Source organism: Oryctolagus cuniculus, chromosome 9 (assembly GCF_964237555.1).
Source record: "Oryctolagus cuniculus chromosome 9, mOryCun1.1, whole genome shotgun sequence".
Taxonomy (NCBI): domain Eukaryota; kingdom Metazoa; phylum Chordata; class Mammalia; order Lagomorpha; family Leporidae; genus Oryctolagus; species Oryctolagus cuniculus.
Window position 1 is genome coordinate 107,906,366 of NC_091440.1, and position 27,777 is coordinate 107,934,142.

The window sequence follows — 27,777 nt, forward strand, 5'->3', positions numbered from 1 at the left end:
CCTTCCTAGAATGATTTCAACAACTTTCTGTTTTTTAGAACAGATGTAAACTTGCAACAGTAAAAATAGAGATGTGTCAAAATATGCATAAGCATTGGCATACATTGTAAAAATCATTTTAATCCTTTCAAATAAATAAATAAGTCTTTTTTTAAAAAAAAACAATATAAAACAGTGTTATTATAAACATCACAGCTATGACACCTGAAACTCAAAATACAGAGCATACTTTTGTCAGAATTCATACTCAAGTCACAATCATAAATTTTGCTCCTCTTTTTTTTTTTTTTTTTTTTTTTTTGACAGGCAGAGTGGACAGTGAGAGAGAGAGACAGAGAGAAAGGTCTTCCTTTTGCCGTTGGTTCACCCTCCAATGGCCGCCGCAGCCGGCATACCGTGCTGATCCGAAGGCAGGAGCCAGGTGCTTCTCCTGGTCTCCCATGGGGTGCAGGGCCCAAGCACTTGGGCCATCCTCCACTGCACTCCCGGGCCATAGCAGAGAGCTGGACTGGAAGAGGAGCAACTGGGACAGAATCCAGCACCCCGACCGGGACTAGAACCCAGTATGCCGGCGCTGCAAGGCGGAGGATTAGCCTATTGAGCCACGGCACCAGCCACATTCATAAATTTTGAAAGGGATCAAAGACATTTCAGTTCTAAGTCGGAATAAACATATCTAAGCTAACTGTCACTGTGGGTTTCCTTAGGCTGCTACATTTGTTAAAGGGTCAGGAACTGAAGTTTCATTATTCTATAATAAAGTAAATCTGGGTTCAGTTGACCCTTTTAGCAGTTGATATTCACATTAACAACAAAATTAGATTAATAAGTTTAGTACCTCATTTCAGGAACCTAAAATATTCTTATTTATAGGTGATGATTCATATATTACAGAACTTCATTTGGAGTCAAATTTCTTATTTTTCTTGGATTGGGTTGTCTTGTAAAGTTTGTGGGCATGTGAGGATAACTCGCCACCCCTTCTCAAAATGTGAGCCTCTGGGAGAGCAAAGAGCTAACAAGGTCTGTAATCACAGATTCTGGCTTGTAGTCTTGAAAACATACAAGAACCAACATTGGAAGTGCGATACACTGCAGACTCGTAGAAAGGAAGATGTCCTAAACAGCACTCTTGCCTCAGAATCAGCCCTTAAGGCATTCAAGGCATTCAGATCTGGCTGAAGAGTCCATGAGAGTATTTTAGGCATGGAAAGCCAAGACACCCTGGCAAAAAAAAAAAAAAAAAAAAAAAAAAACAAAAAAAACAAAAAAAACCTAAATGAAAGATCTCTGCGAGTGAGATCCCAGTGGAAAGAACAGGGCCATCAAAGAAGGAGGTACCTTTCTCTGAAGGGAGGAGAGAACTTCCACTTTGACTATGACCTTGTCTAAATAAGATCGAAGTCGGCAAACTTGGCAACTCATGACTAGAGCCTAGGGAGATTACTGACGCCATAAACAAGAGTGTCAAATTGTTAAGTCAACAACAGGAGTCACTGTGTACTTACTCCTCATGTAGGATCTCTGTCCTTAATGTGTTGTTCAATGTAAATTAATGCTATAACTAGTACTGAAAGAGTATTTTACACTTTATGTTCTGTGTGGATGCAAACTGATGAAATCTTTACTTAATATACACTAAATTGATCTTCTGTATATAAAGATAATTGAAAATGAATCTTGATGTGAATGTAATGGGAGAGGGAGCGGGAGATGGGAGGGGTGCGGGTTGGATGGAAGTTATGGGGGGGAAAAAGTCATTGTAATCCATAAACTGTACTTTGGAAATTTATATTTACTAAATAAAAGTTTAAAAAAAAGAAAAAAATGCATGCATATGTGTACGTATTTATACACATATACAAGCACATAGAAGTACATGGCATGTGTCAATGCACACACACACAAATTCCAGAGGAGCTAAGCTCAATGATGAAGATAAGTACACAGAGAAGGGAAGGAGTTTTTCAACGTGAAGTCTATGTGTGTATTTTTCACATGATTCTCTCTAGGGAAGCTTAGGGCCCTGTGGGATAGTCTCTGTAAAGACAAAAAGATACGCCTCCTTCACTTTGGACCAGTATAGCTGATTATGTCTGCATTAATATCTCACTGCATGCATTTGTGTTTATTTTATTTTAAGTAATTGGAAAGAGTCAATGAATAGAAACTATAGAAATTTAACAGCATCAAGGATGACTGCTTCTTGGTGTGCCAGACTCATGCTCTCTATCTGTGAGAAGAAAATTATGTGTCGTGCTACCCAATGCTGGGAACAACACAAAGAAAAAAATACAGTCATTTTTCCCTAGGAAACACCAAAACCCTTGGAAGTTCTGGAGTCTTCCCCTCTCACGTCAGATTACCTTTGCTTGTTCATGGGTTGTACCGGCTTTCTAGTCACTGGTTGAAATAAGGACAAATTTTTGGTCTAGGGCCGGCGCCATGGCTCATTTGGTTAATATCCACCTGCGGCACCAGCATCCCATATGGGCACCAGGTTCTAGTCCCGGTTGTTCCTCTTCCAGTCCAGCTTTCTGCTGTGGCCCAGGAATAGAGTGGAGGATGGCCCAAGTGCTTGGGCCCCTGCACCCGCATGGGAGACCAGAAGGAAGCACCTGGCTCTTGGCTTTGGATTGCTGCAGCGCCATCTGTAGCAGTCATTTGAGGAGTGAGCCAATGGAAGGAAGACCTTTCTCTCTTTCTTTCTAACTGTATATAACTCTATCTGTCCAAAAAAATTTTTTTTTGGTCTACTAAATTGAGATGTCAGAGACTTAGGAATTCTGCCACCTTCAAATCAGGACTGATCATAGCATTTATGAAAACAAGATGGATCAGAACAGTGTCAGGGCTCTGATGAGGGTCAGGAAACAGAGCCCTGGATACCCTCTTTCTGGAACTCACACACTTTTGTAGAGAATTCCATAAATTTGTCACTATTATGTGCATTTTGGGTGGGAGTTAATTCAACAGCAACTAGCTTCATTATTTTGTATGAAGTATGCATGGGTTACTATTTGATTCTTTACCTCTTAGAGAAAGACACCTTGGCATCTGGGTGGAAAATAGCATAGAATCTTGATCCCAATCTAAATTTGGGAACTGTACCATACCTACTAGTTGCTTGTTCACTGGCCTGTGAAAACTTTTGAATCTGCGTTTCTGTTCAGTAGAAAACTTCCAAAGTGTTTTCTAGAGTATATGTCATTTCATGTTCCCATCAGCATACATGAATGGACCATTTTTTTTATCCTTCCAATATGGTGATGATATTGTTAGTTTATAAAACCACTTTAATAAGGGTGTAGTGAAATTTACTTGTGATTTTAATTTGTATTTCCCTAAAGAGTAAATTCTATTAAGCATCTTTTTATGTGTCCTTGTCAACCACATAACTACTAAGCTAAAGTATATATTCAAATCATTTCATCATTTTATTAAATATCCATTCTATCTTAAAAAAAGATTTATTTTATTTATTTGAAAGGCGGATTTACAGAGAGGGAGGGAGAGAGAGAGAGAGAGTCTTTCCATCTGCTGGGTTACCCCTAAATAGACACAAAAGCAAGAGCTGCACCAAGTTAAATCCAGGAGCCAGGAGCTTCTTCCAAGTCTCCCACATGAGTACAGGGGCCCAAGACTTTGGGTCATCTTCCACTGCTTTCCCTGGTGTATTAGCAGCCAGCAGCGTTGGAAGTGGAGCAGCTGGGATTCAAACCGGCACCCATATGTGATGCCAGCTTGGCAGGTAGCAGCTTACCCCATTATGCCACAGCACTGGCCTCCTGTTCATTTTCTTAATATTGATTTGTAAGAATTATTTTTATGCTCTGGATCTGAGTACTCTCTAATTTACATGTTTTGTAACTACTTTATTTCAGTTTTCATTTTTTATAGTGTCTTTACAAAATAAAAATTTTAAAAGAACAGCAGAAGTTTTTAATTTGATAATATACAAGTAATCAACGCTAGGAACAGTTTATACTTTTGTCTTCAAAGAAATCTTTAAGAAAATAACATCAAAATATTTGCTCTTGTATTTTAAGCTTTCATTAATAATCATCTGGAAAGTGCACATCAAACCCACAGAGAGATATCACCTTGAATATTCTCAGCTGATAAGCCTTCAAATATTCCTTCTGCAAATTTCATCATTCTTTTCAATCTGAGATCCAGTTTAGGCTTATCTAAATATTATGATGCTGTCCCACTGATTTTGGATGCTTTCTCCTTTGTCACTCTATTTCTTTGTTCTTCAATTTGGGTAATATTTCTGAACTATCTTTGTGTTTCCTGCATTTTTATTTCAGCATCGACTCCACTGAAGGAACTTCTCATCTCTGATATCATACTTTTCTTTATAGCATTTCCATGTAATTCTCTCTTGCACTTTACAATTTTCAGACATGTTGTTTAACGTGGCCATCATTTATCACATCAATTATAGCTCTCTAAGGTTGCTATCTGAAACATTGCAGCATTATTTCTGAGTGTGACCTGTGGACTACTTTATTTCTTGACCATGCATTGCTGCTGTTTTTTTCCTTACTCCTCAAGCACCTCATTTACTTGCAAACTGCTCTAGCTTGTGTCACCATTGGAGACACAGAGGTAACCAGTATTTATATTTGAACGTGGATGTATATCCCCTTGAGCAGTTAGTCCAGGTGACAGAGTCAAATCAGTCAGGACTCAAGCTGGTGCGAGCTTTAGTTTTGCTATGCTTATCACATTAGAGCAGTCGAACCCTCTGTAAGTTTCTGTTGGATATGGCATTGCAGGGGGTAATTTTCATGCTACAACTCAAGCTTTCATCATCTCTGCATGTCTAAACCACATAAAAAGTTCCTCTATGAACTCTTGACCCTACCCTTCTAGTACAATGCAGGTGTTGCTGGCTAACTGGTGTTTCTAAGCTAGTAGCAGAGAGCCAGGGTGACTGCCGATAGCCCTGGTTCACTCATGGCTTTGTACATACGCCATTTATCTAGCCTTGGTGGTGAGATTTATTCTATACAGTCTTTCTTGTGTTGGGCAGACAAACGTATCTTTGTGTTTGTGGCAGGTCTTGAACACGTTGGAGGATGTTGTATGGAATTTTGTTATTCATTATGTATGGTGCTATAAACGCAGCCATTCTTCAGAGTTCTCAAGCTGTGTTATTCTCCAAACACTAATATGGTCACATTAAGAGTAAAAATATTTAACTGAACACTAATTTAAAGAGGGAGGGGATTAAATGAGTTTCTTAGAAATTCTATCACAGAACTGTGAATCCATCAAGTAGGGATGCTACTACCACTCAGTGGTGGCTCCAACAAAAGAAAGTTCCCATTGAAAGTAGAAGTAGTATATGATTCAGCAATCCCCCTACTGCATAGGTCTCACAGGAATTGACATTGGTATACAGTTGAATGTTTATTTCACACGTTCATAATTGTCAAGATAAGAGAGTCCAGCATGGTGGCATAGCGGGTTAAACCGCAGCCTATGGTGCTGGTGTCTTATGTGCGCACACACTTGAGTCCTGGCTGCTGCACTTGTTATCCAGCTGTCTAATAATGGCCTAGGAAAAGCAGCAAGGATGGCCCAAGTGTTTGGGCCCCTGAAACCCATATGGGAGACACTGATGAAGCTCTTGGCTCCTGGCTTAGGTCTGGACCAGCATTGGCCGCAGATGCCATCCGGGGAATGAGACAGTGGAAGATCTCTGTCTCTCCATCTATCTCTGTAACTGTGACATTCAAAATAAATAAGTCTTTTAAAATATATGGAATCAATCTTAGTATTAGTTAATGGATGAATGCATATGAAAATGTTGCATATATACATAATGGAATGCTATTCATCCCTAAAAATGCATGAAATTCTGTCATTTGCAGCAACATGGATGAAACTGGAATGCATTATTATTACTGAAATAGTTACAAAGGTCAGTACTACATGTTCTTACTTTAAGTGGAGGCTAAAATGTTGATCTCAAAGTAGAGAATAGAATGGGGGCTACCAGAGCCTGGGAAGCGTGTAGAAGAGACAGTGATGGGGGGAAAACTGTTAATTTGTACAGAAGTGCAACTGCATAGGAGCAATAGTTCCTAATGTTCTACAGCAATTAATTCAATATTCCAAGATAGTAATGATGATTCTCAAAGTTCCCAGCACAAGAACTAATAAATTTCTTAGTCTGTAGATATGTCAATTATATTTGGTGGATAATTACACAATGTGTACACATATTAAATATCATATTGTTCCCAAGAAACATACACAATTACTTCATATGTGTCAGTCAAAATTAAAATGTTGAAATTTATTTATTTTAATATTTAAGATTTAACAATTTTTAACATTTTGTCATATTCACTCTTTCCATATGTAGCTATTATATACATACAAATATATATTATTTTTCTTGAAAACAGGAATATTAATATCACATTACATGGGATTTGTGACAATGATCATATAGTGAGGAAAGAGGAGAATATTGCTATGTACAAGATATAATATAGTAAAGAAAATATTCATAACTATCTATATACCAAATAATATAACAACCACATGCTTTTATACTTTCTATACATGGATTGATTTCCACATGTGAGGGAAAATATGTGATCTTTGTTTTTCTGTGACTGGCTTCTTTCACATAGCATAATGATCTCCACTTCCAAGCATTTTGTTGGAAATGTCAGGATCTCATTTTTTCCTCATGGCTGAGTAGTATTCCATCACGTAGGTATACCACACTTTCTTCATCCATTCATCAGCTGATGAACATCAAGGTTGTTTCCATATCTTTGCTATTAAGAATTGGGTTCATACAAACTAGGGAGTGCAGGAATCTCTCATAGACCTTCCTTCAGATATACTCTCAGAAGTTGGAGAGCTGAGTCATATGGTAGATACATTTTTAGATTTTTGAAGATCTGCTTATTGTTTTCCATCATGGTTGTACTAATCACTGAGGAAGGGAGCATCCTTTTCACAAATGTAACGAAAGTGTTTTTCACAAGCAGCACTATTAATATATCCTGACTTGAGGCATCCACATTTGTCAGCCACTTTACCTGCTTGAAAAGCCCTGTTCAGAGAATATTTTGCTTTAAAATTCTATAAGCAAAATTTCATTATCACAATGTTAAGACATGTGTGTGATTATTCAGTGAAAAGAAAACTCCTGTGAGAGATGTATTGCTATTAATTCATAAAGTGTAATTACAACTGCTTCTAATGAGTGACTCTGACATAGGAAGCTTGCTCTTGTCATACCCTGTCAAAAAACCACCTACAGGTTTATCACTGCAGTGACAAAGAAATAAAATTCTTGCGATGCTCACTGATTCCTATGTGATCTTATTCTTCCCATTTTACTCAGCATCGCAGACCCTCTTGTTGGTTCTGTAAGAAAACTAAATGCACTGCCACCTGTCACACCCATTGGCCTTCCTTCCAGGGTGCAACACCAACAGAGAACCCCCTCATCTCACCCATTCACCTGCATAGTCATTCTACAAATGACACTGTCTCATTGAGGTCATCTCTGACTACCCCACGTAAAATAGGGAATCTCTTCCTCTGCCTCCACCCTCCCTCAATAAACAGTGCTCCTCACACGACAGGGACTGCACAACGCTCCACAGCATTGCTCCTCCTCCAGTGCACTGTGTAATTTCCCTGCCTCATTTAGACCCATCAGTCAATCTGGTGCCACTGTAGTAAGTTTATTTCATCATTTTTGATGGATCAATGCTATTTTACTACCAAGAGGGTACCAGCGACTACATGGACTTGTGCAAATTTAATGCTATGAAAAATCTTAATCTCCATGTTAGATTTAAGATTATTAATTTATGTGTTTGGAAAAGAAGCCTCTTCAGTTTTAGAAGACACCAGTTAAACATTTGTGAAGAGGAAGAGCTCGGTTTAGAAACAACTTTTCCTCCCTCTCTTCCAACCACACCTGCCAACACAACAGATATCATATAAAAGAAACACATGATTTTACTATTTGGAAGGAACCTACAAAAAACACTATGGAAAAAAGTGATGTCTTTAGGGATGATTACTTAAGTCCCCAAGGCTTGCATTTGATTGTCATCTGAAATGTGAAATCAAATAGAATGAAGGATATTTTGGAAGTTTTCAAGAATCTTTTCCTGCTGTTAGCTTTTAATCTATACATCAATTGCTGATAAAAAAAACTGAATGGTTAGAATATTAAATGAAAACTTACAGGTCCTTAGCAGGTACTGTGCCATCCTGCCACATCCAATCATATTTAGCTCCTTTTCTGTATAATCCAATCCAATAATTGTATTTCGTTTGTGTTTGAATGAAATTCTGTGTACAAATTAGGATTAATAGCATTACTCAAAATATCAATAATTTTTATCTACAACATTGGTACCAAACACTGGTCATATCTAATGTCAAACAAACCTATGATAAATAGAGCAGGCACTAGATTATTTACCGTGCAGAAAAGCAGCAAAAGTAAAAGAGCCAAAAAACAAACTTTCGCAGCTTTGTGACTCAAAAAATATCATGAAAGGCCCATAATGATCAAAGCCATTTGGTCTGTCTGTCTCTCTCTCTCTCTCTCTCTGACAGACACTCTTTCCAACATTTTTCCACTTTAGTTAACTTGTGTAGAAGGAAGATTATGATGGTTTATCTTCTCACATCTACTGAAAGTATAGATATATACGAGAAGGGTGATAAATCATCTTTTATTATTTCTAGAACTCTGAAGAGTCACTAAAGTAAAATGCCCACTAAATCACTCATTTGTGTATTTTTGCTGGATTATCCATAAATCATAAAGACATAGCCCATAACAACTAAAGAGCATTCTATGGCATGCACAGCAAGGCCCTACCTGCTGCTTTAGATAATGTTTTTACGTCTCTTTAAAGCCTGTGTCTTCTCCCCTGCAGATACAAGCGCTCCCACCAAGCGGGCCCAATAAGACTGGAGCAAAGTCTAAACAGCCACCCTTACTCAGGCCATGCAGGCTTCTCACACTTGATTAAATGAACGTACCTGTTCCTCTTTGTCATTGATGGTAACAAGATGAGATTTCTTGTCCTGGCATGACTTTGCACTCTCATTCCAAGTTGTCTCTTCTTTTGAAAAATAGTAGCAATTTGTTCCACAGCAAACCCATTGTCTTTGACAGGATCCACAATGTCTTTCTTGAAAACAAAAGCCACCGCCACCCCCAACCCAAGACCAGTTAGAGACATGCACTTTTAGGTTTTCATCTGGTTTCTTCAGATGGAGTGACCCTAGAATAAATGGATTTTCTATACCAAATCCCGTTGTGTGAAATTCTATTGGGGAAAATACTCTGAGCCAAAAACTGTCTCTGACAGACACGGGGACTTTGTGAAGCCTGCACTGAGCAACCTGCAATTCTCAAGTATGAACAAGCTGCAGGGCTAGGAAGTAGTTCTCCCTGATTCCTGAATCCATCAAAGTGAATGAACAGCAATGGTGTTAACTTCAGGGCTTCCATACTGGGGAAAATATATCCTTGCGCAAGCTCAGACTATTCAAATACTCAGTTCAATATGTGAAAATCATGTGTTAGATATAATGTGAAAATTGGATTTAATGAGTTGAGGAGAGCAAAATTCATGCCCATGCCAGGGGGTGTGGTGGCATAATCGATAATATTGACACCTGTGACGCTGAGATCTCCTATGGGAGCCAGTTCAGGTCCGAGTTGCTCAGTTTCTGATCCAGTGCCCTGCCAATGCGCCTGATAAAGCCGAAGATGACCCAAGTGTTTGGGCCCCTTGAACCCATGTGGGAGAACTGTATAAAGCCCCGGGCTCCTGGCTTCATTGTGGCCAAGACCTGACCGGTACAGCCATTCAGGAGTGAACACATGGATGGACTATCCCTCTGTGTGTGTTGTCTCTATATATATACCTCTACCCTTCAAAAAAATGAATGAATCTTAAAAAAATCATGCTAAAGTTCAATATAAACTTTGTAAATTATATATTGAAATAGTGCGAGACAGGGTAAGTCCACACAAAAGAACTCTGTCAGCTGTTACCTTAAACACTGAGTACACACCTGTACCAGGTGGTGAAACCGAAGGCTCTTCAGCTTCCACTGAGGACATGTTGTTTCCATTTGTGTTTCCCGTATCCTGCATTGTGCAATCACAACACCTCTGAAAAACTTCAATCCACAATACAAATTTAGTATCATGAATGGTTCCAATAGATCATTTTATTATGAATGCAGCCTCTAACTCTAGATAACAAAGTAAATGATGCTGGTATGTGGTAATAGATCCATAAAAAATATATGATTCAAATATAGGTAATTACAAGAATTTGAAACTTACAATATGTTCTGTTTAAGGCACATGAAGCAGTAGTGAACATTTCATAAAACAGAAAAAACCTGGAAATAAGTTTATCCATCGCAAATTGGCTTTGACCATGTGCACTGCTACACTGAATCTACTCCAGGAAATAATGTTGAATCCTCTCTCTTGGGAAATTTAATGAGCATGTTTGGCCGCTCTATGATTTGAATTTTCTATTCTACTTGAAAGCATGGACTCTCTTTAGCTGACCCTTCATCATGCTATATTGCTTGGCTTCCTTTCTAATTTTCTAATCAAAAGGGTTGTTTTCCACATGCACTTACATTCAATCCATTTTAAATATCAATTTATCCTTAAAGGAGTTCATATATCACCCCCTAGTTTTAAGAGGCTTTTTCATGATCTGGCTTCTGCTTCCTCGACCATATTATTTCTTCTTCTTTTTTTTTTTTTTGACAGGCAGAGTGGACAGTGAGAGAGAGAGACAGAGAGAAAGGTCTTCCTTTACCGTTGGTTCACCCCGTAATGTTCACTCCACCTGCATGACTGTATTTACCCTTCATCTCTCAATTTCTACCTGCCTCTTACTTCACAGCAATTCTCTCCAACACAGAGGTACTTGACCTACCCACGTTATGTTCATCTGATCTTTTCATTCTGTTACCACAGCACTAGCGATATTTCATTTTAAAAACTTGATCAATTGAAAAAATCTTCGGGGCTGGCGCTATGGCACAGTAGGTTAATCCTCTGTCTGTGGCACCAGCATCCCATGTAGGTGCTGGTTCTAGTCCTGGCTGTCCCTCTTCCCATCCAGCTCTCTGCTATGGCCTGGGAAAGCAGTAGAACATGGCCCAAGTCCTTGGGCCCCTGCACCTGTGTGGGAGACCAGAGGAAGCTCCTGGCTCCTGGCTTCAGATCGGTGCAGCTCCGGCTGTTGCGGCCATTTGGGAAGTGAACCAGTGGACGGAAGACCTTTCTCTCTGTCTCTCCTTCTCACTGTCTGTAACTCTAACTTTAAAATAAATAAATAGAATCTTTAAAAAAAAAAACTTCCCCTTTCAACTGAGCTCATTTAAAGTTGATTATTTTGTAGAAAATAGGCACATCATACTCACTCATGTATCTTAAGACTGTGATTACCAGCAGGGGCAAAAGACATACTATTCCCAGGATTACTGTACAAGGGATTGCTGTACAAAATCAAAAAGAAGGATATATAATGAGCATGGCAAACAGATAAGAACAGAGAAGTATTTATGCTGGAGTTTAAACTAAACTGACTATTTACCCTATTCATAAATTCCAGTGGTATCACACTTAAGTAGATCTCCCAATATATAAAATGAAATAAGGAACCAGATATTTAGCATAAACTATTCATGATTTCATGATTTTACTTTTTTTTTTCTTTTTCTTTTTTTTTTTTTTTTGACATGCAGAGTGACAGTGAGAGAGAGAGAGACAGAGAGAAAGGTCTTCCTTTGCCGTTGGTTCACCCTCTAATGGCAGCTGCGGCCAGCACGCTGCGGCCGGCGTACCGCGCTGATCGGATGGCAGGAGCCAGGTACTTATTTTAATTTTTTAATTTCTTATTTTGTTACTACTTGACATCATGTTTTCAGAAATCAGGAAAACAAAGAGAAGAAAACCTTACCTCTCTTTTTGGGAGCTGGATGCCTTTTGCTTTTCTTTTTCTTTGCATGAGGCGATTGCAACTCTAGGCATGTCACTCTCTCCTCACTCATTTCTGAGAGTTCCAGGCCAAAAACACAGCAAGAATCAGAGCAGTTCCACAAGACATTGTTGTTTCAGTTAAAATGGAAGGTGTGTTTTATAAATGATGGAGAGAGCTAAGTGAGTGATGCATACTGTGGCCTGTAGAAATGAACGAAAACCACCATCTCTCTGGACACATCAGAAAAAAAGTGATTTTTTAAAAAAGATCCTGATTTCTCTTCAGATCATGTAAATCTTTCGCCTTCTACTAAAAGAGATCCTACTAATAATAACTAAATTAATGGTTATAGTGATTTACTTAATAAGTCTCAGGTAAAATCTCAATAAAAATTATTACAAGCAACATAAAAGTAGTATTAATCAAAACAAATAGAAGACTATGAGTACTATTTTTAAAAGTTGGCCAGCGCCATGGCTCAATAGGCTAATCCTCCGCCTGCAGCACCAGCACCCCGGGTTCTAGTCCCTGTCAGGGCACCAGATTCTGTCCTGGTTGCTCCTCTTCCAGTCCAGCTCTCTGCTCTGACCCGGGAGTGCAGTGGAGGATGGCCCAGGTCCTTGGGCCCTGCAACCGCATGGGAGACCAGGAGAAGCACCTGGCTCCTGGCTTCGGATCAGCTCAGTGCGCTGGCCACAGCGTGCCAGCCGCAGCAGCCATTGTGGGGTGAACCAACGGAAAAAGGAAGACCTTTCTCTCTGTCTCTCTCTCTGTCCAACTCTGCCTGTCAAAAAAAAAAAAAAAAAAAAGTCAATGAAACTACAAATGGTAATGAGGTGATCATTTAAGTTTCTAAATAAGAAATCTGCAAACTACCACAGGTAGACCAAACCTATCCCATTGCCTATTTTTGTAAATAATTTTTTATTGGAATAAGGTCATCTAATTCACTTAAAAAATCCATTTTATTTATTTGAAAGAAGAGAGTTACAGAGGATGAGGGAGAGACAGAGAAAAAGATCTTTCAACTGCTGGTTCATTTCCCAAATGGCCACAACAGTCAGGGCTGGGCCAGGTCAAAGCCAGGAACTTCATCTGTGTCTCCCACATAGGTAGCAGGGGCCCAAGCACCTAGGTCACCTTCTGCTCCTTCCCAGGCACATTAGCAGGGAACTGGATAAGAAGTGGGGCAGCCTGGACACCAAGCAGCGCTCTGATATGGGAACTGATGTAGCAGGGACCAGCTTAACACAGTTCACAATTATGTCAGTCCAGGAAAAAGTGATTCGAATCCCTCTTCATGATGTCTTAGAAAAGAGACCTACTGAGTTATGTAATGAACCATGACAGCTTGTGGACATATGATATTAAACTTTTAGACTGTTAATATCACTTAATTAGTTGTCAAAATGCAGAAGTTGACATAATTCATGGACAAATATCCTGATTTATATCTTTTCTTGAGAGATTATATTTGATCACTTAGTGCCTGCCTTAGGTTCAATGGACCATGATAATATGACAGCGATCAGACACAGCTCCTTTAGCAAGGACACAAGCTTCCAAGTTGTCTTGTATCACCCTCATCACTTTTATCTCATCTCATCATCCTGATAGTCACTGAACTTCATGAATCTGATCCTGGAGTTAATAAAAATGAAGAAATCATGGATTTCAGTCAACAATAGTCTTTGGCTCAATTCCAGATGTATACAAGTCCAAAAATGTAATTCTTCACTTACATTTGAAAAATATATAACATATAACATATAATAATATATAATTATATGATATATAATATATAATAGTATATATAAATGATATTTCTACAAAAGTATGAAGCAGCTTCTCTGCCCCAGAAAAAGATGAGAAAAAAAGATTCTGAATCAGAAATGTACTTTTCTAACTGGCGATATTAAGAAATATTTTTCTCTCTTGCAAGACATGATTGGGTATTTAAGAATGTGCTGAGAAATCTTCCCTGAAATCTAAGGTGGCTGTAAGACAGAATGTTTAAGGAAGGTGAACATTCTAAACCTCATAATCTTTTGATATTCAACCTCTCATAAAATAAATTTGGAAGACAGAGTTATGAAGATATGAATCTAGAAGACAGCGTTCTAATTTTTTGTATGCCACAAATCAATGGTATGGCTTAAAAGTAAATTCTCTAATCTCCTCCTGTGATGGGTTAGATTAAACTATCTGAAGAATAACTGTCGAGTCTGGAATTATAAGCTAGCATAAAATGAAGCAAAATCAAGGTAAATATATATATATATATATATATATATAAGTGGTGATGACTAGCATTGATTTTCAGAGCAAAGAACATATCACACCCTACTAAAACATTTGTGGATGTGTTTTCTGATCCTTTAAATTATTATGTAAATAATATCGCCTAACACATAACATTTCTTGCTTAAGTACTGTCCTTAGTTATTAAATCAGGAGCTATTGGGAAAGATCATTTTATTAACAGAGCTAGAAAAAATAATCATTTTTTACCTCAATAGATTTGTATTATTGTTGTGCTCCTGGAATGAAAAACAAGTACTATGTATCTCATAAAATTAGCATTTTAATCCTATTTACTATAGGGGAATAATCTTACTTAAAGGGGAATATATAGAATATAAAACTATGCAATACAAGTTTGGTACAATATGGATATTGCTTATGTTGAAACAAAAAAAAGAAGAAAGTCAAAAGAAGCATAAAAATTAATTAGCATGAGAAATAGCCATACCCAAATTATAAGTTATGGAAGAATTTTATATTTTTTCTTATATTTTATTTCTGTAACATTTTCTCTTTTTTCTAAGATTTGTTTTATTTATTTGAAAGACAGAGTTACAGAGAGAGGTAGAGCCAGAAAGAGAGAGAGAGAGGTCTTCCATCCACTGGTTCACTCCTCAATTGAATGCAATGGCCAGAGCTGAACCAGTCCAAAGCCAGGAACCAGGAGCTTCCTCCAGGTCTCCCAAGTGGGTTCAAGGGCACAAGGACTTGGGCCATCTTCTACTGCTTGCTCAGGCCATAGTAGAGAGCTGGATTGGAAGTGGTGCAGCCGGGACTTGAACTGGTGCCCATATGGGATGCCAATGCTGCAGACTGGGGCTTTAACCTGCTGTGACACAGCGCTGGCCCCTGTAACATTTTCTAAAATAGACATCGATTACTTCTTTTATTTTCTTCAACATGAATCTTTTCAAATAGTCTCCATAAAAGAAGGTTTTCCTCAACCCTTCTCCATTTCTTAGCTTGGTATATTGCACATACTCAGTGTTCAGCAAAGATTGTGGAATAAATGGCATTTGTTCATGTACTGAATGATTTGTGGCCCGGGAGTGCAGACACAACAGGCTGTGGGAGGGAGCTGATGGTGAATGTAATTAATGTACATTAATGTACATTAATTTCTAATATATTAAAATGTTTTAGCAGCCAGCACTGTGGTGTAGTGGGTAAAGCCACCCCCTGCAGTGCCAGCAATGCATATGGGCGCCAGTTCAAGTCCCAGCTGCTCCACTTCCAATTCAGTTCTCTGCTCTGGCCTGGGAAAGCAGTAGAAGATGGCCCAAGTCCTTGAGCCCCTGCACCTGTGTGGGAGACCCAGAAGAAGCTCCTGGATCCTGGCTGCGGATCGCCCCAGCTGTGGCTATTGCAGCCACTTGGGGAACAAGCCAGCAGATGGAAGATTTCTCTCTCTCTCTCTCTCTCTCTCTCTCTCTCTCTGTAACTCTGACTTTCAAGTAAATAAAATCTTAAATTTTCATTAATTTTTCTTCTTTTTTTAAATAAAAGAACAAAAGTGAAATGTATCTCATAGACAAATCACAAGTAATTTCGAAATATTTAGGCATATTCTTAGAGGAATAATACAATATGAACTACGGAGGAAATCTGAGCTAAGAGGACAGTGCATTTTTCTCAAAACAATATTTTTGGTCAGTTAGACAGAACCCATATACTGCTCTTGTAGATGGATTTAAATCTTATGTTCTTAAAATATCTTGATATTTCACCAGTTAATTACTTCATAATTTGAGGAAACTGGATTTAAACAATCATCAAATAAGGACAAAATGTACAAATATACTATTCATTGTTCAATAGCTTCTTCTCTAACACAATGACAAATTATAAGTAAACCTCAATTCAGGGTCATGTATTTCCAAAGATTCTTTGTTTAATTATTTTTGATATATCTGTTTACATAAATAACAAGGAAGCAAATTGCTGAATACTAAGCTAAATTTATTTTAATAGAAAAATACAAAATTAATAAATCATTCAAATTTTTCTATTATAGGTGACTTGAGAACAAGGGAATTCAAGCCAGGCTTAATTCATTCCTAGACAGTTAAGTGACATGCATTGTAATGAGAAACAAAAGAACATAATATAATACCAGGAAAATAAAGAAATAAATAATAATCAAACCACCTGAGAATTTAAGAAAAAATCATAGTCTCCCTGTTAAACACCTTAGGCATATTCTCGTTCTGATCCATTTCTGCATTCTCCTCAAGAATAAAGGTAACTTAGGTATCAACATGGATCATAGTTTAAATTCATTCTTGAAACAATTCAAAACTCTCACATCTTTCTACGCATCTCTCCCGGACCAAGTGCTACTCTATTCCTCTGCCATCAACAGGGTGAAAGGCAACATGGAGATGGACTCACACACCCACAATAGCTGCTGTCTGTGTCTGTACCTCGGGATGTCCCCAGCTGGAGCACAGGCTTGGTCAGGAGCAGGCGAGCACGTCCCGGCTCTGCTGGCTTCACCTCTGCTGTGAGACCAGGCGGGTCCTGATGTGTGAGACCGCCCCTCACAGAGACCTTGTGTGAAGGTGCAGACGATCACATGACACTGATATTCCCACATAGAAAGTTTCCAGTGGTGTCAGTGTCTCACTTGTCCCCACCCATGTGTCAGAAAGGCCATCAAGAACCAAAATGAAAAATTGTATGAATATTTAATAAATCAATCCAAAGTTGAACTTTAGCACTTACACTAAAAGTTGGAAAATGAAAAATAATTAAATAAGTCTTTTTTAAAAAATGTAAAACAGTATTATTATAAGCATCACAGCTATGACACCTGAAACTCAAAACAAAGCATACTTCTGTCAGAATTCATACTCAAGTCACAATCATAAATTTTGAAAGGGAACAAAGGCATTTCAGTTCTAAGTCGGAATAAACATATCTAAGCTAACTCACTGTGGATTTCCTTAGGCTGCTACATGTGTTAAAGGGTCAGGAACTGAAGTTTCATTTTTCTGTAATGAAGTAAATCTGGGTTCAGTTGACCCTTATAGCAGTTGATATTCACATTAACAAAAAATTAGTTTAATAAGTTTAGTACTTCATTTCAGGACCCTAAAATATTCTTAATTATAGGTGATGATTCATATATTACAGAACTTCAGTTGGAGTCAAATTTCTTATTTTTCTTGGATTGGGCTGTCTTGTAAAGGAACCAGCAGTTCGTGGACATGTAAGCATAACTCAGTACCCGTTCTCAAAATGTAAGCATCTGGGAGAGAGAGAAGAGCTAGCAAGCTCTGTAATCACGGATTCTGGCTCATAGTCCGGAAAACACACAGGAAACAATGCACACATACGTACATGTATTTATACACATATACAAGCACATAGAAGTACATGTGCATGTATCCATGCAGAAACACACACACACACACACACATACACACACACACACATTCCAGAGGACCTAAGCTCAATGATGAAGATGAGTTCACAGAGAAGGGAAGGAGTTTTTCAAGTTGAAGTCTATGAGTGTATTTCTCACATGAAGCTCTCTAGGGAAGCTTAGGGCCCTGTGGGATAGTCTCCGTAAAGACAAAGAGATACGCCTCCTTCACTTTGGACCAGTATAGCTGAATATGTCTGCATTAGTATCTCACAGAACGTATTTGTGTTTTTTTTTTTATTTTAAGTAATTGGAAAGAGTCAATGAATAGAAACTGTCGAAGCTTAACAGCATCACAGATGACTGCTTCTGACTGTGCCAGACTCATGCTCTCTATCTGTGAGAAGAAAATTATGTGTCATGCTACCCAATGCTGGGAACACCACAAAGAAAAAAACACAGTCGTTTTTCCCTAGGAAACACCAAAACCCTTGGAAGATCTGGAGTCTTCCCCTCTCATGTCAGATTACCTTTTCTTGCTCATGGGTTGTACCTGCTTTCTAGCCACTGGTTGAAATGAGGTCAAATTTTTGGTCTACTAAAATGAGATGTCAGAGACTTGGGAATTCAGCCACCTTCAAATCAAGACTTCCTGATCACAGCATTTATGAAGACAAGATGGATCAGCACAGTGTCAGGGCTCTGATGAAGGTCAGGAAACAGAGCCCTGGATACCCTCTTTCTGCAACTCACACACTTTTGTAGAGAATTCCATTAATTTCAGTCACTATCATGTGCATTTTGGGTGGGTGTTAATTCAACAGCAACTAACCTCGTTATTTTGTATGAAGTATGCATGGGTTACTGTTTGATTCTTTACCTCTTAGAGGAAAGACACATTGGCATATGGGTGAAGAATAGCATAGTATATTGAACCCAGTCTAAATTTGGGAACTGTACATACCTACTAGTTGCTTGCTCATTGGCTAGTGAAAACTTTTGAATCTGAGTGTCCTGCTCCGTAGAAAACTTCCAAAGTGTTTTCTAGAGTATATATCATTTCATGTTCCCATCAGCATACATGAATGAACCATTTTTTATCCTTCCAATATTGTGATAACTGTGATATTGTCAGTTTGTAAAAACACTTTAATAAGGGTGTAGAGAAATTTAGTTGTAATTTTAATTTGCATTTTCCTCATGAGTAAATTCTATTTAGCATCTTTTTGTGTGTATTTTGTCTACTAGGTAACTACTAAGCTAAAGTGTATATTCAAATCATTTCATCATTTTATTGAATTATTCATTTTATTTTTTATTTTTAAAAAAGATTTATTTGAAAGGCAGACGTACAGAGAGAGAGGGAGGGACTGAGAGGCTTTCCACATGCTGGGTCACCCCTAAATAGCCACAACAGCAAGAGCTGCACCAAGATAAAGCCAGGAGCCAGGAGCTTCTTCTCAGTCTTCCACATGAGTGCAGGGCACAAGACCATGGGTCATCTTCCACTGCTTTCCCTGGTGTATTAGCAGCCAGCAGCATTGGAAGTGGAGTAGCTGGGACTCGAACTGGCACCCATATGTGATGCCAGCTTTGCAGGTAGCAGCTTACCCCATTATGCCACAGCCCTGGCCTCCTGTTCATTTTCTTAATATTGATTTGTAAGAATTATTTATATGCTCTGCATCTGAGTACTCTCTAATTTACATGTTTTGTAACTACTTCCTTTCAGTTTTCATTCTTTTTATAGTGTCTTTAGAAAACAAGCATTTTAAAAGAAGAGCAGAATTTTTTAATTTGATAATATACAAGTAATCAATGCTGGGCACAGTTTATACTTTTGTCTCCAAAGAAATCTTTAAGAAAATAACATCAAAATATTTGCTCTTGTATTTTAAGCTTTCATTAATAATCATCTGGAAAGTGCACATCAAACCCACAGGGAGATATCACCTTGAATATTCTCAGCTGATAAGCCTTCAAATATTCCTTCTGCAAATTTCATCATTCTTTTCAATCTGAGATCCAGTTTAGGCTTATCTAAATATTATGATGCTGTCCCACTGATTTTGAATGCTTTCTCCTTTGTCACTCTATTTCTTTGTTCTTCAATTTGGGTAATATTTCTGAACTATCTTTGTGTTTCCTGCATTTTTATTTCAGCATCGACTCCACTGAAGGAACTTCTCATCTCTGACATCATACGTTTCTTTATAGCATTTCCATGTAATTCTTTCTTGCACTTTACAATTTTCAGACATGTTGTTTAACGTGGCCATCATTTATCACATCAATTATAGCTCTCTAAGGTTGCTATCTGAAACATTGCAGCATTATTTCTGAGTGTGACCTGTGGACTACTTCATTTCTTGACCATGCATTGCTGCTGTTTTTTTCCTTACTCCTCAAGCACCTCATTTACTTGCAAACTGCTCTAGCTTGTGTCACCATTGGAGACACAGAGGTAACCAGTATTTATATTTGAACGTGGATGTATATCCCCTTGAGCAGTTAGTCCAGGTGACAGAGTCAAACCAGTCAGGACTCAAGCTGGTGTGAGCTTTAGTTTTGCTATGCTTATCACATTAGAGCAGTCGAACCCTCTGTAAGTTTCTGTTGGATATGGCATTGCAGGGGGTAATTTTCATGCTACAACTCAAGCTTTCATCATCTCTGCATGTCTAAACCACAGAAAAAGTTCCTCTATGAACTCTTGACCCTACCCTTCTAGTACAATGCAGGTGTTGCTGGCTAACTGGTGTTTCTAAGCTAGTAGCAGAGAGCCAGGGTGACTGCCGATAGCCCTGGTTCAGTCATGGCTTTGTACATACGCCATTTATCTAGCCTTGGTGGTGAGATTTATTCTATACAGTCTTTCTTGTGTTGGGCAGACAAATGTATCTTTGTGTTTGTGGCAGGTCTTGAACACGTTGGAGGATGTTGTATGGAATTTTGTTATTCATTATGTATGGTGCTATAAACGCAGCCATTCTTCAGAGTTCTCAAGCTGTGTTATTCTCCAAACACTAATATGGTCACATTAAGAGTAAAAATATTTAACTGAACACTAATTTAAAGAGGGAGGGGATTAAATGAGTTTCTTAGAAATTCTATCACAGAACTGTGAATCCATCAAGTAGGGATGCTACTACCACTCAGTGGTGGCTCCAACAAAAGAAAGTTCCCATTGAAAGTAGAAGTAGTATATGATTCAGCAATCCCCCTACTGCATAGGTCTCACAGGAATTGACATTGGTATACAGTTGAATGTTTATTTCACACGTTCATAATTGTCAAGATAAGAGAGTCCAGCATGGTGGCATAGCGGGTTAAACCGCAGCCTATGGTGCTGGTGTCTTATGTGCGCACACACTTGAGTCCTGGCTGCTGCACTTGTTATCCAGCTGTCTAATAATGGCCTAGGAAAAGCAGCAAGGATGGCCCAAGTGTTTGGGCCCCTGAAACCCATATGGGAGACACTGATGAAGCTCTTGGCTCCTGGCTTAGGTCTGGACCAGCATTGGCCGCAGATGCCATCCGGGGAATGAGACAGTGGAAGATCTCTGTCTCTCCATCTATCTCTGTAACTGTGACATTCAAAATAAATAAGTCTTTTAAAATATATGGAATCAATCTTAGTATTAGTTAATGGATGAATGCATATGAAAATGTTGCATATATACATAATGGAATGCTATTCATCCCTAAAAATGCATGAAATTCTGTCATTTGCAGCAACATGGATGAAACTGGAATGCATTATTATTACTGAAATAGTTACAAAGGTCAGTACTACATGTTCTTACTTTAAGTGGAGGCTAAAATGTTGATCTCAAAGTAGAGAATAGAATGGGGGCTACCAGAGCCTGGGAAGCGTGTAGAAGAGACAGTGATGGGGGGAAAACTGTTAATTTGTACAGAAGTGCAACTGCATAGGAGCAATAGTTCCTAATGTTCTACAGCAATTAATTCAATATTCCAAGATAGTAATGATGATTCTCAAAGTTCCCAGCACAAGAACTAATAAATTTCTTAGTCTGTAGATATGTCAATTATATTTGGTGGATAATTACACAATGTGTACACATATTAAATATCATATTGTTCCCAAGAAACATACACAATTACTTCATATGTGTCAGTCAAAATTAAAATGTTGAAATTTATTTATTTTAATATTTAAGATTTAACAATTTTTAACATTTTGTCATATTCACTCTTTCCATATGTAGCTATTATATACATACAAATATATATTATTTTTCTTGAAAACAGGAATATTAATATCACATTACATGGGATTTGTGACAATGATCATATAGTGAGGAAAGAGGAGAATATTGCTATGTACAAGATATAATATAGTAAAGAAAATATTCATAACTATCTATATACCAAATAATATAACAACCACATGCTTTTATACTTTCTATACATGGATTGATTTCCACATGTGAGGGAAAATATGTGATCTTTGTTTTTCTGTGACTGGCTTCTTTCACATAGCATAATGATCTCCACTTCCAAGCATTTTGTTGGAAATGTCAGGATCTCATTTTTTCCTCATGGCTGAGTAGTATTCCATCACGTAGGTATACCACACTTTCTTCATCCATTCATCAGCTGATGAACATCAAGGTTGTGTCCATATCTTTGCTATTAAGAATTGGGTTCATACAAACTAGGGAGTGCAGGAATCTCTCATAGACCTTCCTTCAGATATACTCTCAGAAGTTGGAGAGCTGAGTCATATGGTAGATACATTTTTAGATTTTTGAAGATCTGCTTATTGTTTTCCATCATGGTTGTACTAATCACTGAGGAAGGGAGCATCCTTTTCACAAATGTAACGAAAGTGTTTTTCACAAGCAGCACTATTAATATATCCTGACTTGAGGCATCCACATTTGTCAGCCACTTTACCTGCTTGAAAAGCCCTGTTCAGAGAATATTTTGCTTTAAAATTCTATAAGCAAAATTTCATTATCACAATGTTAAGACATGTGTGTGATTATTCAGTGAAAAGAAAACTCCTGTGAGAGATGTATTGCTATTAATTCATAAAGTGTAATTACAACTGCTTCTAATGAGTGACTCTGACATAGGAAGCTTGCTCTTGTCATACCCTGTCAAAAAACCACCTACAGGTTTATCACTGCAGTGACAAAGAAATAAAATTCTTGCGATGCTCACTGATTCCTATGTGATCTTATTCTTCCCATTTTACTCAGCATCGCAGACCCTCTTGTTGGTTCTGTAAGAAAACTAAATGCACTGCCACCTGTCACACCCATTGGCCTTCCTTCCAGGGTGCAACACCAACAGAGAACCCCCTCATCTCACCCATTCACCTGCATAGTCATTCTACAAATGACACTGTCTCATTGAGGTCATCTCTGACTACCCCACGTAAAATAGGGAATCTCTTCCTCTGCCTCCACCCTCCCTCAATAAACAGTGCTCCTCACACGACAGGGACTGCACAACGCTCCACAGCATTGCTCCTCCTCCAGTGCACTGTGTAATTTCCCTGCCTCATTTAGACCCATCAGTCAATCTGGTGCCACTGTAGTAAGTTTATTTCATCATTTTTGATGGATCAATGCTATTTTACTACCAAGAGGGTACCAGCGACTACATGGACTTGTGCAAATTTAATGCTATGAAAAATCTTAATCTCCATGTTAGATTTAAGATTATTAATTTATGTGTTTGGAAAAGAAGCCTCTTCAGTTTTAGAAGACACCAGTTAAACATTTGTGAAGAGGAAGAGCTCGGTTTAGAAACAACTTTTCCTCCCTCTCTTCCAACCACACCTGCCAACACAACAGATATCATATAAAAGAAACACATGATTTTACTATTTGGAAGGAACCTACAAAAAACACTATGGAAAAAAGTGATGTCTTTAGGGATGATTACTTAAGTCCCCAAGGCTTGCATTTGATTGTCATCTGAAATGTGAAATCAAATAGAATGAAGGATATTTTGGAAGTTTTCAAGAATCTTTTCCTGCTGTTAGCTTTTAATCTATACATCAATTGCTGATAAAAAAAACTGAATGGTTAGAATATTAAATGAAAACTTACAGGTCCTTAGCAGGTACTGTGCCATCCTGCCACATCCAATCATATTTAGCTCCTTTTCTGTATAATCCAATCCAATAATTGTATTTCGTTTGTGTTTGAATGAAATTCTGTGTACAAATTAGGATTAATAGCATTACTCAAAATATCAATAATTTTTATCTACAACATTGGTACCAAACACTGGTCATATCTAATGTCAAACAAACCTATGATAAATAGAGCAGGCACTAGATTATTTACCGTGCAGAAAAGCAGCAAAAGTAAAAGAGCCAAAAAACAAACTTTCGCAGCTTTGTGACTCAAAAAATATCATGAAAGGCCCATAATGATCAAAGCCATTTGGTCTGTCTGTCTCTCTCTCTCTCTCTCTCTGACAGACACTCTTTCCAACATTTTTCCACTTTAGTTAACTTGTGTAGAAGGAAGATTATGATGGTTTATCTTCTCACATCTACTGAAAGTATAGATATATACGAGAAGGGTGATAAATCATCTTTTATTATTTCTAGAACTCTGAAGAGTCACTAAAGTAAAATGCCCACTAAATCACTCATTTGTGTATTTTTGCTGGATTATCCATAAATCATAAAGACATAGCCCATAACAACTAAAGAGCATTCTATGGCATGCACAGCAAGGCCCTACCTGCTGCTTTAGATAATGTTTTTACGTCTCTTTAAAGCCTGTGTCTTCTCCCCTGCAGATACAAGCGCTCCCACCAAGCGGGCCCAATAAGACTGGAGCAAAGTCTAAACAGCCACCCTTACTCAGGCCATGCAGGCTTCTCACACTTGATTAAATGAACGTACCTGTTCCTCTTTGTCATTGATGGTAACAAGATGAGATTTCTTGTCCTGGCATGACTTTGCACTCTCATTCCAAGTTGTCTCTTCTTTTGAAAAATAGTAGCAATTTGTTCCACAGCAAACCCATTGTCTTTGACAGGATCCACAATGTCTTTCTTGAAAACAAAAGCCACCGCCACCCCCAACCCAAGACCAGTTAGAGACATGCACTTTTAGGTTTTCATCTGGTTTCTTCAGATGGAGTGACCCTAGAATAAATGGATTTTCTATACCAAATCCCGTTGTGTGAAATTCTATTGGGGAAAATACTCTGAGCCAAAAACTGTCTCTGACAGACACGGGGACTTTGTGAAGCCTGCACTGAGCAACCTGCAATTCTCAAGTATGAACAAGCTGCAGGGCTAGGAAGTAGTTCTCCCTGATTCCTGAATCCATCAAAGTGAATGAACAGCAATGGTGTTAACTTCAGGGCTTCCATACTGGGGAAAATATATCCTTGCGCAAGCTCAGACTATTCAAATACTCAGTTCAATATGTGAAAATCATGTGTTAGATATAATGTGAAAATTGGATTTAATGAGTTGAGGAGAGCAAAATTCATGCCCATGCCAGGGGGTGTGGTGGCATAATCGATAATATTGACACCTGTGACGCTGAGATCTCCTATGGGAGCCAGTTCAGGTCCGAGTTGCTCAGTTTCTGATCCAGTGCCCTGCCAATGCGCCTGATAAAGCCGAAGATGACCCAAGTGTTTGGGCCCCTTGAACCCATGTGGGAGAACTGTATAAAGCCCCGGGCTCCTGGCTTCATTGTGGCCAAGACCTGACCGGTACAGCCATTCAGGAGTGAACACATGGATGGACTATCCCTCTGTGTGTGTTGTCTCTATATATATACCTCTACCCTTCAAAAAAATGAATGAATCTTAAAAAAATCATGCTAAAGTTCAATATAAACTTTGTAAATTATATATTGAAATAGTGCGAGACAGGGTAAGTCCACACAAAAGAACTCTGTCAGCTGTTACCTTAAACACTGAGTACACACCTGTACCAGGTGGTGAAACCGAAGGCTCTTCAGCTTCCACTGAGGACATGTTGTTTCCATTTGTGTTTCCCGTATCCTGCATTGTGCAATCACAACACCTCTGAAAAACTTCAATCCACAATACAAATTTAGTATCATGAATGGTTCCAATAGATCATTTTATTATGAATGCAGCCTCTAACTCTAGATAACAAAGTAAATGATGCTGGTATGTGGTAATAGATCCATAAAAAATATATGATTCAAATATAGGTAATTACAAGAATTTGAAACTTACAATATGTTCTGTTTAAGGCACATGAAGCAGTAGTGAACATTTCATAAAACAGAAAAAACCTGGAAATAAGTTTATCCATCGCAAATTGGCTTTGACCATGTGCACTGCTACACTGAATCTACTCCAGGAAATAATGTTGAATCCTCTCTCTTGGGAAATTTAATGAGCATGTTTGGCCGCTCTATGATTTGAATTTTCTATTCTACTTGAAAGCATGGACTCTCTTTAGCTGACCCTTCATCATGCTATATTGCTTGGCTTCCTTTCTAATTTTCTAATCAAAAGGGTTGTTTTCCACATGCACTTACATTCAATCCATTTTAAATATCAATTTATCCTTAAAGGAGTTCATATATCACCCCCTAGTTTTAAGAGGCTTTTTCATGATCTGGCTTCTGCTTCCTCGACCATATTATTTCTTCTTCTTTTTTTTTTTTTTGACAGGCAGAGTGGACAGTGAGAGAGAGAGACAGAGAGAAAGGTCTTCCTTTACCGTTGGTTCACCCCGTAATGTTCACTCCACCTGCATGACTGTATTTACCCTTCATCTCTCAATTTCTACCTGCCTCTTACTTCACAGCAATTCTCTCCAACACAGAGGTACTTGACCTACCCACGTTATGTTCATCTGATCTTTTCATTCTGTTACCACAGCACTAGCGATATTTCATTTTAAAAACTTGATCAATTGAAAAAATCTTCGGGGCTGGCGCTATGGCACAGTAGGTTAATCCTCTGTCTGTGGCACCAGCATCCCATGTAGGTGCTGGTTCTAGTCCTGGCTGTCCCTCTTCCCATCCAGCTCTCTGCTATGGCCTGGGAAAGCAGTAGAACATGGCCCAAGTCCTTGGGCCCCTGCACCTGTGTGGGAGACCAGAGGAAGCTCCTGGCTCCTGGCTTCAGATCGGTGCAGCTCCGGCTGTTGCGGCCATTTGGGAAGTGAACCAGTGGACGGAAGACCTTTCTCTCTGTCTCTCCTTCTCACTGTCTGTAACTCTAACTTTAAAATAAATAAATAGAATCTTTAAAAAAAAAAACTTCCCCTTTCAACTGAGCTCATTTAAAGTTGATTATTTTGTAGAAAATAGGCACATCATACTCACTCATGTATCTTAAGACTGTGATTACCAGCAGGGGCAAAAGACATACTATTCCCAGGATTACTGTACAAGGGATTGCTGTACAAAATCAAAAAGAAGGATATATAATGAGCATGGCAAACAGATAAGAACAGAGAAGTATTTATGCTGGAGTTTAAACTAAACTGACTATTTACCCTATTCATAAATTCCAGTGGTATCACACTTAAGTAGATCTCCCAATATATAAAATGAAATAAGGAACCAGATATTTAGCATAAACTATTCATGATTTCATGATTTTACTTTTTTTTTTCTTTTTCTTTTTTTTTTTTTTTTGACATGCAGAGTGACAGTGAGAGAGAGAGAGACAGAGAGAAAGGTCTTCCTTTGCCGTTGGTTCACCCTCTAATGGCAGCTGCGGCCAGCACGCTGCGGCCGGCGTACCGCGCTGATCGGATGGCAGGAGCCAGGTACTTATTTTAATTTTTTAATTTCTTATTTTGTTACTACTTGACATCATGTTTTCAGAAATCAGGAAAACAAAGAGAAGAAAACCTTACCTCTCTTTTTGGGAGCTGGATGCCTTTTGCTTTTCTTTTTCTTTGCATGAGGCGATTGCAACTCTAGGCATGTCACTCTCTCCTCACTCATTTCTGAGAGTTCCAGGCCAAAAACACAGCAAGAATCAGAGCAGTTCCACAAGACATTGTTGTTTCAGTTAAAATGGAAGGTGTGTTTTATAAATGATGGAGAGAGCTAAGTGAGTGATGCAT

At 38.4% G+C, this 27,777-nt stretch overlaps 1 protein-coding gene and 1 long non-coding RNA gene across 2 annotated transcripts; both read right to left on the minus strand.

Annotated features, from left to right (window-relative positions):
* Window positions 1-6,223: 6,223 nt before the first annotated feature.
* On the minus strand, window positions 6,224-10,194 carry LOC138843628 (killer cell lectin-like receptor subfamily G member 1). Its single transcript, XM_070048322.1, has 4 exons — window positions 10,093-10,194; window positions 9,049-9,200; window positions 8,240-8,346; window positions 6,224-7,087 (listed from the first exon to the last, which is right to left on the minus strand). Exons 1-4 carry the CDS (start codon window positions 10,172-10,174, stop codon window positions 6,961-6,963), a joined length of 468 nt encoding a protein of 155 aa, XP_069904423.1. The 5' UTR covers window positions 10,175-10,194; the 3' UTR covers window positions 6,224-6,960.
* Window positions 10,195-21,830: 11,636 nt separating this feature from the next.
* On the minus strand, window positions 21,831-24,746 carry LOC138843629 (uncharacterized). Its single transcript, XR_011378585.1, has 3 exons — window positions 24,602-24,746; window positions 23,793-23,899; window positions 21,831-22,640 (listed from the first exon to the last, which is right to left on the minus strand). It is a non-coding gene; the product is annotated as an uncharacterized lncRNA (long non-coding RNA).
* Window positions 24,747-27,777: the final 3,031 nt, after the last annotated feature.

Excerpts from the sequence above, each read along its gene's own strand:
- LOC138843628 (XM_070048322.1), bottom strand. The coding sequence starts at position 10,174 with ATGCAGGATACGGGAAACACAAATGGAAACAACATGTCCTCAGTGGAA. Across the intron at positions 9,201-10,092 it reads GGTTTCACCACCTGGTACAG|AAAGACATTGTGGATCCTGT; the intron begins GTGTGTACTCAG and ends TTTGTTTTCAAG. Across the intron at positions 7,088-8,239 it reads ACAGTACCTGCTAAGGACCT|GGCTTTTCAAGCAGGTAAAG; the intron begins GTAAGTTTTCAT and ends TTCTCTGAACAG.